This window comes from Mesocricetus auratus, unplaced genomic scaffold (genome assembly GCF_017639785.1).
Source record: "Mesocricetus auratus isolate SY011 unplaced genomic scaffold, BCM_Maur_2.0 Super-Scaffold_100008, whole genome shotgun sequence".
In the NCBI taxonomy this organism is placed as follows: Eukaryota; Metazoa; Chordata; class Mammalia; order Rodentia; family Cricetidae; genus Mesocricetus; species Mesocricetus auratus.
In genome coordinates this window covers 7,085,066-7,097,910 of record NW_024429192.1, presented here as the reverse complement: position 1 = coordinate 7,097,910, position 12,845 = coordinate 7,085,066, and the positions used below count along the sequence as shown (strand labels likewise).

At 51.0% G+C, this 12,845-nt stretch overlaps 1 protein-coding gene across 1 annotated transcript in view; it reads left to right on the top strand.

The window, feature by feature from the left end:
* Positions 1–12,620, top strand: part of Hunk (hormonally up-regulated Neu-associated kinase) — a 102,945-nt gene extending 90,325 nt beyond the window's left edge. The window contains 3 exon segments of the mRNA XM_040750519.1: positions 1,587–1,634; positions 6,894–7,074; positions 9,329–12,620. Of these exon segments, the coding sequence (XP_040606453.1) occupies positions 1,587–1,634; positions 6,894–7,074; positions 9,329–9,987 (888 nt within the window). The 3' untranslated portion in view covers positions 9,988–12,620.
* The last annotated feature ends 225 nt before the right edge of the window (positions 12,621–12,845 follow it).

Genomic DNA, 12,845 nt, shown 5'->3' with positions numbered 1-12,845 from the left:
TGCCTCTGCCTCCCGAGTGCTGGGTGTGCGCCACCAACTCGCCCAGCTTGTTTTTGTTTTTTGAGACAGGGTTTCTCTGTGTAGCTTTGGAGCAAGATCCAGGATCAGGCTGGCCTTGAACTCACAGAGATCCACCTGCCTCTGCCTTATGGGTGTTGGGATTAAAGGCTTGAGCCACCACTGCCTGGCAGCTTATGACTTATTTAAACATCTGTATGACTTGGGGCTGGAGAGATGGCTCAGCAGTTAACTGCTCCTGCAAAGGACCCTGGTGCTGTTCCCAGCATCCACACGGAGGCAGACAACAGCCTGTAAGCCCAGTTTCAGAGAATCTGAGTCTGTCTTCTGTCCTCCATATTTATGATGAATATAAACACACATACTCAGAGGCACACACACACTCACAGGCCAACGTGCACACACACTCATACACTCACAGGCACACGCACAGGAATACACACACACACACACACACACACACACACACACACACACACACACACACATACACAATGTATGGCCAAGGTGCTATTTGCAACAGATACCTATTGCCACTGTTTTCTCCTGCGGAGCATTACTGGGCATATCAACCACATTCCAGGGCAGGGTTGGCCAACACAAAACAAACATCATGTATTTTTGTAAGTCATTATTATTTATTACAATTATTATTATCATTTTGTTTTGTTTGGGCTTTTTTTTTTGTCTTACTGGGTTTTTGCTTTGAATTTTGTTGTTTGCTTTTTTGTTTGTTTTTGTTTTTGTTGTTTTTGAGAGAAAGGCTGGAAATTAAGTTGGGTGGGGAGGATCTGGGAGGAACCGGGGGAGAGGGAAGCAGGATCAAGCTATATCATATAGATTTTTTAAAATAAAAAATAAGGCATGCAGTCCAGTCAGGTGGTTTATGCTACAGGAAGTTAAAATGGTAGCTATGCCGGGGACAGAGAGGCTGGGAGGAGAGCCTGCCAGCTGGCTGACAGGGAAAGACTCTTGCGACCTGAGGACCTGGGTTCACTTCCCAGAATCCACATGGTGAGAGGTGAGATCCAACTCCCGCAGGGGTCCTCTGACCTCCACACGCACACCTCGGCGTGCCCCTGTACACACAATTAACCGATTAATTAATTAAAATGTAAAAGTTTTACAAAGAGACTTTGGGCTGGGAGAAAAAGCCGAGAAGAAACTCTCAGGTGCTGGTGGGATCTCTAGTGCCTGCTGTGGGTGCTGTTTCCATGGTGTCTTCACTGTTGGAGAAACACGTTAAATTGCTTGCTTGTCAGGAGAGCACGTCTGCCTTCTGGGTCTTGGTGTCTAATAACTTCACCTAGAGGATCTGCCCTACACCTGACTTAGGATATCTGCTCCCTCCTTACACTGCAATTCAGGGTGGTTGATGTACGTACGTACGTATGTATGTATGTATATGCATGCACACACACACACACACACACACACACACACACACACGTAAACACTGAAATGATTAATTTTCCAACCAGAGGTGTGGGGAGAGTCCTAAGGGGTAGTTTTGGGAATCAGTAATAGATGTTCCTTTGTGAACTGATGAAAACTGGTGTCCTTCACAGGCCTCCCTGGACACCTGGACAAGAGACTTTGAATTCCATGCTGTGCAGGTAAGCTTGCGGGTTTCTGATGGATTAGCCAGGCTCTCTGGAGAGATGTGTTCTCTCTCACCTGCATACGCATGTGAGAACAGAAACGCAGTAGGAAGATGGATAGATTGACGACAGGCAGACGGCAGCCCTTTGAACCCTTGCGTGTGTGGTGCGTGTGCTTGTGTGTAAAGCTAGCCTTGTGTGTGTGGTGCGTGTGCTTGTGTGTAAAGCTAGCCTTGCATGTGTGGTGTGTGTGCTTGTGTGTAAAGCTAGCCTTGCGTGTGTGGTGTGTGTGCTTGTGTGTAAAGCTAACCCTGGAGACACAAGAGTGCATTGAGTGTCTTCCCCTGTCACTCTGTACCTCATTATTGCGAGGCAGGATCTCTCCCTGAGCCTACAGCCAGTTTTTCAGCTAGGCTGAAAGCCCCGGAAATCCTTTTGTGTCAACCCCTCAAAGTGCCAGGGTTACAGGTACGCCCAAGACCCCTTTGGCTTTTTACATGAGTGCTCACATCCAGAATCGGGTCCTCACGGTTGGGTAGCAAGCGCTCCGAGGCACCGAGCCAGCTCTCCAACCGGCCTGTTCTTTTCTCTGAAGACGTTCAACGCTGAGGAGGGCCATCCGCTCTTAGCACCTGCTGGTGTGGATGTTGAAGATGCTAACCATTCTCTACACAGTGACATGCACACCGGTGTTCACCACACACTAGATGACATGGCCTAGCCAAGGTGACATATGGAATTAACCGTCGTGTGATGCTGGGTGTCAGCCGGTCCTGGCCCAACCCCTGAAACCCTCTTCTCTTACCCTGAATGGAGGCTTCTCCTCAGAAGGGCTGGGTGCTTGCTATACTGTGTCTCACCGTCTTGCCTTCCTGTGTCTTCTGCATGAGACACAGGGTTTGCAGCAGTCTGGGGTTCCTGGTTCTGTGGTCTGGTTCATGACTCCACCCCTCTTTTTATAAACTCACTCATAGAATTTTGTTATTGTTGTTGATTTCGCTGCTGCCAGTCTGGCCTTTCTCTAATACGATAGGCATAAAGGAACAAAGACCAGCTGTCTAGTGACATCTGGGAACATGGTCATCCAGGGTGAGAGGTGTGACTGGATCTGATGCCCCAAGCAGCTGGGTGCAGCTCCTCATTTATCAGTCAGGCTCCCAGCGAGCCGGATGTGATGGGATTCACCTACCGATGGGAGCGCCTTCAACTGCCCTCAGCCCCAGGGCTCTTCCCGTACCACAGTCACCCTCTGTATGGGAGAGAAGTCAGTTTCCCAAGGGCAGTTCTTCCTCCAGCCTGGGACAAAAGGTGGCACAGAGTCCCCGTCCTCGTTGTTAAATTAGAGTGCTTGCCATTCTGGCCATCACGCAGATGCAGGATGGATTCTTGCTTACTCTGTGGAGCTGGGCGAGGCCACACTTGTGGTTACAGATGGAGGTATATTTCTGGAGGTGATGGGAGTTGCCGGTGGTCACAGCCAGTTACAGAGAGTCAGAGATGGAGTTCACGCCGTGCTACTACCATGGTGGTTGTTTTTTGGTGACTCTGTTGACAGTCGGGAAGGGAGACTTTGAAAGGGAGCAGCTCTCTGGGACTCAGGGCTTAGAGGCTGAGGACTGGGCCTTCCCCTCAGGTTGGCTGCTGGAGCTGATCCACATCTGTCTCTAAATGCTCAGTGGACCTCTGCTTCTTCCATTGAATGGTACAGGGTATATTATCCTTTCTGGCCCACGCTGTTTTGTAACTGTTTTTAGATGTCTCCAGTGGGTAGAATTGGTGGCTACCGCTCAAGTTTTTGCTCGTGGGGCTGGAGCAGCGGCCCAGTGGAAAAGGTGTTTATGCTCTGGTGTGAGGTTGTGAGTTCAGATCCTCAGCGCCCATATAAAAGCTGGGTGGGCATAGTGGCCCACCTGTAACCTCAGCACTCAGGAGACAGGGGATCCCCAGGGCTAGCTAGTTAGATTAGCTAAATCTGTGCTAAGTTCATCAAGAGACCCTGGATCTGTGAACAAAATAAAGCAGAATTTAGAGTGACAACTAACACCAATTGATGTCTGTCTGGCCTTCATAGACATGCGTGCACATGTGTGCAAACACACACACACACACACACACACACACATACACACATGGAAACTGCTTGACCCACCTCACACGGTCCTCTCTGGTCTGACTCGATACGAAACTGTCCTGTGGGTTAAAAGGAAAAGGTACTAAGAGTTGAGATTGTGAACTTCCTCACCAATCCTCTAGGCCTCAGGGATGCTAGGAAACCCTGAGGGAGAAGAATCTGGAAACTGGGACCCTGCCAGCCCCAGAACTGTGGGTGTGACACATGCCCTTGGGAAGAAGAGTGCAGTCTGTCTCTGAAGACTGTTTTCTGTTATGTCAGGCATCGCCAACATCCTGCTCCTTGGGGGATTTCCTTTAGAGAGAACAGGGTAAGCAAAGGGAAAGGTCTAACTGGGTGATCACTGGCGCGTGTCTGAGGCAGTGGGATCAGCATTAGACAGGTTTCCTTTGGACGTCTGCACTTACACATGAGCTGGCTCAAGGCTCATCCCCCTTCGAGGGATGTGAGTTCTGTCCAGCTCTCTGGAAGCAGCCCCTGAGGCATTCTACGGCGATGCATGCTCTGACGGTTTTCACGGCATGCTGGGGCACAAGTCCAGCAAAGATGGTTGCCTGGAAGGTTTGGGTCAGTAAGCGATTCCCCTTCTCCATAGAAGGCCCTCAGCTCATTGCCGCCCCTGCCTTGATCACGGGAAAACTTGATCCTCCAGGCCAGCCTTCGGCTCCTGTGCAGCAAACCCTCATTTCTCACATGCTTCTTGCAACTAAGCTCAGTCTGGGTGGGGAGTCTGGCCCCAGAGCTTTTATAACGTGATTCTTTTTTTTTTTTTTTTTTTTTTTTTTTGGTTTTTACGAGACAGGATTTCTCTGTATTGTTTCGGAGGCTATCGGTCCAGCCCGGCCTCGAACTCACAGAGATCCGCCTGCCTCTGCCTCCCGAGTGCTGGGATTAAAGTATAACGTGATTCTTAAACTATCAAGAACCCCCAAAGGGCCTGGAAAGGAGCTACAGTAGACCCCCCCTCATGGCTGGGGACAGACCTCTATTCATTGGGGCTACATAGCAGCCCCGAGGAGCCTTTGCTGGTTTTTTTTTTTCTAATTCTAAAATGGTGTGAATGCAATTTGATCGTTTTCTGTCGAGTTTTGTTTTAAAGTACAAAAGTGCATCTCGTGTGTGTTTCTTCCTGCTGTGGTATTAACAGACAGAAATGGGGGCTTTGCATAATACCAGAGAGATTAAAAAAGAAACTGAACAAAGGAGGAATGCTTCCAGACTTTTCAGGACAGACCCGTCATATCCTCCTTCATGCTACACAAGTGTGTGTGTGTGTGTGTGTGTGTGTGTGTGTGTGTGTGTCTGTCTGTCTGTCTGCCTCTGTGTGTATGTTTACCTATCTGTCTGAGTATGGCTGAGCATCACCTGTGTGTCTGAATATGTGTCTGTCTGTGTCTATGTGTACATCTATGTGGTTGTATGTATGTGTGTGTGTGTCTATGAGTATGTGTTTGTGTGTGTGTGTTTGCTCTAAAAGCTTGTTCTCCTTTGCTTTAGGGAAGGTATCCCCACCCCCATTCTCCTGCGGTTCTTTCTCCGAGTGGCCCGTCATAATGAGCTCTCTACGAAGGCGTGGGCATCCTTGGTGGGAAGGGCACTTTGTGAAAGTGCAAAGACATGCTTCCCCACGAAGCCCGCCCTGCACATAAATGAAACATTGATGAGCCCCCTCCAATTGCACGTCCTCTTCAACCTAAGGCAGAAAACTGTGGAGAGCTGCCTTTTGCCCTCGGTCAGCGCAGTCAGGGACGCCTTGCCTGTGTTTGGCCGTGAACATCAGTGTAGTCATCAGGGCCATAGATACGATTTCTCCTTCTGCAGTTGCTTAGTGGCCTCAGCATTCCCAAAAGCTTGAACTCAATTAATTTTAATTCAGTTCAGCATCCACTGACCCTCTCTCCCTCCAAATAGCTGCTTGTAAGGCTGTTTCTAAGGACCTGGCTTGGTGCCAGAGGCTGTGGGGTTGAAGGCAACTCAAACAGTCAAGGCCATTCCCATTAGAGTGATTATGATCTAGTTCTATAAAGATTAACTCTGCAGCTAAAAACATGGCAGCCTACACGCGAGGTTTAGATCTATGTGTAAACGCTCCTACGCTGAGACGGTAGAAAGGGTTACACACCCAACAGAACTTCTCAGGGCCCTATGGGGTTTAGACTAAACACACTGGGCCTAAGGTTAAATGAAAGCAGCTATCTCTCTGTTGGCAAGGCCTTCGTTGCAATTGGGGTCTGAGGGTACCACGTGATGATGGGTGGGTGGATGGATGATGGATCGATGGATGGATGGATGGATGGATGATGGATGGATGATGGATGGATGATAGATGAACAGATTTAGTATTTTTAGACGGGGTCTATGTTGGGCTTTTTTATTGTTGTGCTAGTTGCCTGAGGAAAGCAACTTATTTTGCTTCTGATCTCAGGCCGTAGGGTAAGGGCATAGCAGAGCTGTTTATATCATGGTGGATGGGAAGCAAATGGAGTGACAGGAAGAGGCCGACAGCACACATTCAGGGACCTCTGTCTCAGACGCGCCCCACCTCCCTATGTGTCCCGTCTCCCCAACATTCTGTTCACGTTTGGAAGCCATCGGCAGATGCATAGATAGGATCAGTTAGCTAAGGACCTCAGGAATCGTCCTCATAGGCACCCCAAGGGGCAGATTTTAAAGCCCTGACGTGTTGCTCAGTTCATTCAAGTTGAAGGTCAAGATTAACCACAGCCAGGTGTCACTGTGTAGGTCAGGCCGGTCTTGAACTTGAAAATCCTCCTTGAAGATACAGTTCTGCACCCTCATGCCCAATGAGGGCCATTCTTCAAATGCACACAGTAGTTCTTTAGAACTCTGTTTGTTCCTTAGTTCCTTCAGGTTTTTCCAGAATGCCTGATCATATGCGGTGGCCTTGACCATTGCCGTGCAAGTGAGCTAGAGAGAGTCCATGTTTATTTGCTCCAGGCAGAGGGAGCCTGTCCCCTGGAGCGTGGGCTAGACCTCAGCCTCCATCCCCACTTAATCCACACACTGCAAAGCATGGGACATTTAAAAACTGGGTTTCCCTCTTCCGTTTGGGTGGCCTTTCATAGAAGAATCCTAAAGTATATTCTTGTGGGTGTCTGACTATGTTCACTTCCGATTTGAAGGATAAAAAGCCCAAAGAACAAGAAAAAAGGGTCGATTTTCTTCACCGTCCGTTTTCCAAGAAGTTGGACAAGAGCCTGCCCCCTCACAAACAGCCCTCGGCCTCGCTCTTCACACAGATCCAGAACACCAAAGCCCTCCTCAAAGACCGCAAGGCCTCCAAGGCAGGCTTTCCCGACAAAGGTGGGTCAGCTCCACGGCCCTGCTCACTGCGGGTGGCTGTGTGGGCTCGGGGCAGAGGTGGTCATGCCTTTGGGAGGGTACCACCGGCACATCTACGGCAATGGGACTTGGGGGCCAGACAGTGGGGTGTTGACCGCCTGTGCGGGAATGGAGAAGACAGAGGTAGGCATGCGTTATAAGGGAAGCAGAGATAAGGGAACACAGTGCTGCGGGTACACAGGGTTAAAGGGGGGCCACTGAGATACGGCAGCAAGTCCTCGGAGTGTGCGGGGCTATGGAAGAGGAGTCGGGGTGCATAGACCTACAGGGGCGGAAATTAGGGCGGAAAGTGTTGTTGGAGCAGAGGCTGGGGTGTGTGGCACTGCAGGAGTAGAAATCGGGTGGATAATTGTGGTGTAAGAGTTTGGGGGTTCATGGCATGTAGGAGCGGAAATTTGGCCGCATGGTGTTGTGGGGCCAGAGGCGAAGGTGTAAGGTGTCACAAAAGGAGATTCAGGCACAGGACCAGAGGCAGGTGTGCAGGATGAGAGACCGGCACACACACGGTGTTCTGGGGGCCAGAGTGAGTACAGGAGACTACGGGTCAGTGGGATAGGCAGGTAGCAGCAGGAGCGGGAGCTGCCCCGGGTGGTCTTACTGGAGCTTTTCTCAGAAATGCGGCCCCATGGGGCATTCACACATCACTGCTGTGTCTGGGTTCTGGAGAGGTGGTAGGATTCTCAGTCCCAAGTTCAAGTCCCAGCTCTACTGTTCGTTGCGGGCTGAAGGTCTTCACTGAGTCCCTTAGTTGTAATATCCACTGGCTGCTACACCTACCAAGTAGACCCAATGTGTCGTGATTCGGAGTCCATCCCATCGTTGGTAACTGATGCATGTGAGCCTCCTCCCAGGACAGCACAGGTTTGAGATGCACGGAAGAAGCATCCCCGGGGAGGGAGACAGGGAAGCTGGGGGTGTCCTAACATGGAACCTCGAGGCAGGAGTGCTCCCTTTACTATCGTCTCGTTGCAGAGGTTTTGCTGTCTGTTTACAGAGGTTGCAGCATCTGACGCTCAGGGAGGGGTGTGGCTATCTGAGGCGAACTCCAGGCTCGTTGCTTTGCTCAGTGTGACTCCAGGGTGGCAGCTGCTATCCCGTCATTGCCCCACGCACGCAGCCTGTCCTGGTGCACAAATTCAGCAGACCTAGGAGAGGAAGCTTGCACGCGCGCCAGCCGGAGCACCGACAGTATTAGCCATTAACAAAGCCTTATTTCTTCCTGCTGTCGCACCTCAGGCATCTGCTGCCTGTGGAGATTTATTTCCGCGTCTGAGTATTTATTTATGTGGGCAAGAGAGATTCTCAGTGCCCTCGGCTGTTCCTGAAATCACCCACACTGGGCAGCAGCTTGCTCCTGCAGCTGGGCCATGGCGCAGCCCATGAAATGTTAAGGCCCAAGACAGAGCCTACTCTGCCTTATTCCCGCCACGTGCCAAGCCTCTGGGGTTTTCCCTCTCTTTCCCGGTACAGTCCACAAACCTGGATTCTGGCCCTATACCAACTCAAGACGTGAAGTCTGGGCATTGGCTGGTTGCCTTTGTTGCATATTTCTGTTTGAAGTTGGCAAGGCCGCATTGAGTTCAAAGCCACAAGGGAGGCTTGAGAAAGGAGGAGAGCCGTCCACAGCCTGGGAGCCCTGGCACTAAGGGAAGGAGCCGGTCTTCGAAGTCCGGATGCTGGGTGGGGCTATTTGCGTTCCTAGAGCGGCCAAGTTGACAGATCTGCAAGCAGAGTGGGGATTGCCAGAGGGTAGGGAGACAAGGAGGATGGGCGACCGTGTAATGGCGGCACTATTTCTGTAAACAGTGCAACGAGCCTGTAGATTTTTTTTTTAACCATGATAAACTTAACAAGAGAGTTGGGGGACACAAGTCCTTCCAGGGTCAGCAGTCAAGAGACCAAATGTGTTGGAGCTCAGTAAGTCAGATTCGTTGAGCAGGTAAACCTCTGTTCGAAGGCCTTTTTGGTAGAGTCAGGAATTTTCAGTCATCAAAGGGGAGTAGCTGTTAGCCTGGGCTTCTGGTCTAGCCTCTTGCCTCCTATATTCTAGAAGGACTCCTGGGGCTCCTGCTGGGACCTCAGGAGCCTCGGTTGACGCTTCTTCTCGTTTCCTCCTGCCTTGCGCCAGGTTTCTGGCTCAGATAAGTGCAGGCAGAATGACTGTGCGCTGCTCTTTCCAAACCTATTATCACGGTCTTGTTTTCTTGGTGTGCAGATTCCTTCGGCTGCCGCAATCTTTTCCGCAAGACTTCCGATTCCAATTGTGTGGCTTCCTCTTCCATGGAATTCATCCCTGTCCCACCTCCCAGGACACCCAGGATTATAAAGAAACTAGAGCCGCACCAGTCAGGGCCGGGAAGTGCCAGCATCCTCCCCAAGGAAGAGCCGCTGCTGCTGGATATGGTCCGCTCCTTCGAGTCTGTGGATCGTGAGGACCACACAGAACTGCTGTCCCCTTCCCATCACTATAGGATCCTGAACTCACCCGTGAGCTTGACTCGTAGGAATTCTAGTGAGAGGACACTCTCTCCGGGGCTGCTCTCCGGAAGCACATCACCTCTCCAAACTCCACTGCATTCCACGCTGGTCTCTTTTGGCCATGAAGATAAGAACAGCTCCCCGAAAGAGGAGGGTGTCTGTTCCCCTCCTCCGGTTCCCAGCAATGGCCTCACACAGCCTCTGGGGAGCCCCAACTGCGTGAAAAGCAGGGGGAGGTTCCCCATGATGGGCATCGGACAGATGCTGAGGAAGCGGCACCAGAGCCTGCAGCCTTCCTCAGAGAGGTCCCTGGAGTCCAGCATGTCACCGCTGCAGCCCACAGCCCCCTCCAGCCTCTCCTTCGACATGGCTGACGGTGTCAAGAGCCAGTGTTAACCTGGGACGGCAACATTCTGGGTCTCCGTAAGGACAGCAATGGACAGAACTCCACACTTACATCAGGGCACGAGCAGTCAGCCTCACGAGAGAATCCTTTACACCTGCCTCACAACGTCCCAAGCCCGGTTCAGCTGAAGCCCATAGACTTAAAGCCTGCACACCCAGCCTCGCTCAGGATCCCCTGAGATGCTGGGAATGAGGAAGGCAGGCTGTGGGGACCGTCCATTCTAGTCTGAGACCCTCTTTCCGACAGCCCCTCGTCCAGCCCTCTCCAGTATCCCCCCGGCTGGGCTCGGAGCTGAAAACCACACCTCCGTCTGCTGGACCACTCAGATTTGCAGGTCAGTCCCCTCCTCCCTGTGCTCCATGTGGGTCTCCCACAGAGTGCTGTGTTCAGTGGCCGGTCACAGTCCCACGGGGACCACACCACTGCAAGGACTTTTGCCCAGCCAGGGCTTCCTCCACAGGGGGAAGCGACCCTCCTTACCCTAACAGTGAGTCCCTGCGGGAGAGCAGGAGTGGTGAGTCAGTCCCAGTGTCAAGACGCCAGAGACTCCGGAGGAAGATTAGACAGAGCCTCAGACAAAGATGGAACCCAACAGTGAAACCCCAGATGATGAAGACTAAAGAAAACACTCATTCCCATACAATGTTTTAACAAATCTGTCTCTCCTGTCTTTCTTTTTCCTTTTTTTTTCTTATTGAAACTTGCTAAGGATTGAGTGAACCTGTCCAAAGAAAGCTTTCTTTGTGTGATGCAATTAAATTGAACTAACTTTTTGTTTGTGACTCGTTAAGTAGCCCAGGCTGGCTTCAAACTCACCGTCCTCAGCTTCCAAAGTGTTGGTATTACAAGTGTGTACCCCCGAGTCTGGCTCAAAATAGCAATGTTTAAAAACCCGGATGGTCAGATGGGAAGCGCCTCTACCACATTCACGTTTTCCTGAGAGGCTGCAGCTGAGGCGGCCATAACAGCTGGCCTGAGTGGTGACGTAGCATCGGACCACGGTGGCCTGCATGAGGGACAGCAGCCTCGCCACCCTGTGCTTGTGTTGCGGCTACAGCAGAAGGCATTGAACACGGCGCCAGATGGTTCTGGAGAGAGAATGGATTCTCAGGGCCAGGGGAAGGTTTTGCTGTGCACTGCTGTTTTCCTGCTGCAGTTGGAGCTTCGCTGTACTGGGGGATGGGAAGGAACAGGCTTGTCCCCTGGGCGCAGTTCAAGGAAAGCGGTGTCCCCCAGACAGTCCTTCAGTCCACGTTGTGTTCATACACCTTCCCCTTCCAGGACTGAACCAAAGATGCGTTTCCGGTTTTGTGACTGTGATACCCCCTGCGTCTTTTGTGGAATCTGGTGTTGTCTGATCATGTCCAGCTGGCACTTGATGTCTCTCTGTGGATCCCGGGCCCTGGTACTTAGCAGAGGACTTCTCAGTCATCAACGGCATTGTAAGGAAGGGAAGAATCCTCACAAGTCGGGTCACAGTTGGTTTAGGAGATGAGTTGTGGATTAGCCCAGAATGTTCCGTCTTTAACTGTTTCAGGTGTGACCAGGACCACAACTGTAGCCAGGAAGCCAGGTTCATCATCTTGGTCCGTTGATGCTAAAGCGGGCTTGTTTCTTTAAAACCACAAAGCCAGTGAGGGGTGAGATGCAGGGGCTTCCCTGGGCCCCTCACAGCCCTGACTGGGCAATGAGAGAATACACATGGCTGACCCTGAAAGCAAGATGCTCTAGTCTTGGCTGAACTTGGTGAGACCTGGGCTGCTCAATCCTAGGGAGGGACTCACCCCCTCCCCACGTCTCCTCCCAGCAGCTGCCATTGTTCTGCAGTATGGTTTCAGCTCGGCTTCCAGGACTTAACATTGAAATAGAGCTCTGAGCAGAGAGAGAAGAGACGAGTCATCTGCAGATGCTCTATTGGCACGATGTGTGTGCATCTCGATGGGCGAGAATCCTTTTTTAAAGAGAGCTACCAACCGCAGCCATCTTACTCTGCAAGTTGGTAGGACGTATGCCTGTGTGCCCCCCATTTCTGTAACCCCTTATGTCTTTTTCTGGCTGCTTGCTTTCCTCACGTGTGTGTGTGTGTGTGTGTGTGTGTGTGTGTGTGTGTGTGTGTTAACTCATGGAGAAAGTGTTTCCCATTCTTCACTTCAAGAATGGTGCCAGAGGCTGCACCACTAGCTGCCCGTGTTGCCACTGGAAACAGACTCGGAACTCAGGTGTATAACGAACCCAGTGAGAGGCCAAGGGGAGCAATGCGGGGAAACTAGGTGTGTTTTGGGGTGCATATACACCTGACAAGTCTATGAAGCTGAGTGGGAGAAGAAATGTTAATTGCTTTACTGTTTTATTATATTTATATGGAAAAGCTGACCATCCTCTTGTTAAAGTGCCGTGTGTTGTCTGTTGACCTGTGACTGTCCTTCACGAGTTCTTGCCTGTGATTCCAGTCAGCCTGCGGCTACTGGTGGGAATGACCGAACTGTCTTTGTGTGAAGTCCAGAAGGAAGAGTCCATCGTAGTTGTAAGGTTTGGTCATGAGAAAGGACTGATTATATTTATGTCACCGTTATTGAATATCTGTACTTTTGTAATGGCTGTGAAATACATACTTTTTCCTCACTGTGGCTGCCTCTTTATTTGTTGGTAAACCTTAAAACTTGGAGTGTGTGATGCAGAGTACCATTGTTTACGTAAAACTCTTGGCACGGTGGGGACTTGGGAGCATTTCCTACTGCCGTAGCCCCTGGTTAATCTCACCTGCAGTGGGTGTTTACAACGGTTTACACGGCCGATGAACGACTTGGCAGCTCAAGATGAGTCAGCATATTGTTCTCATTGATGGGTC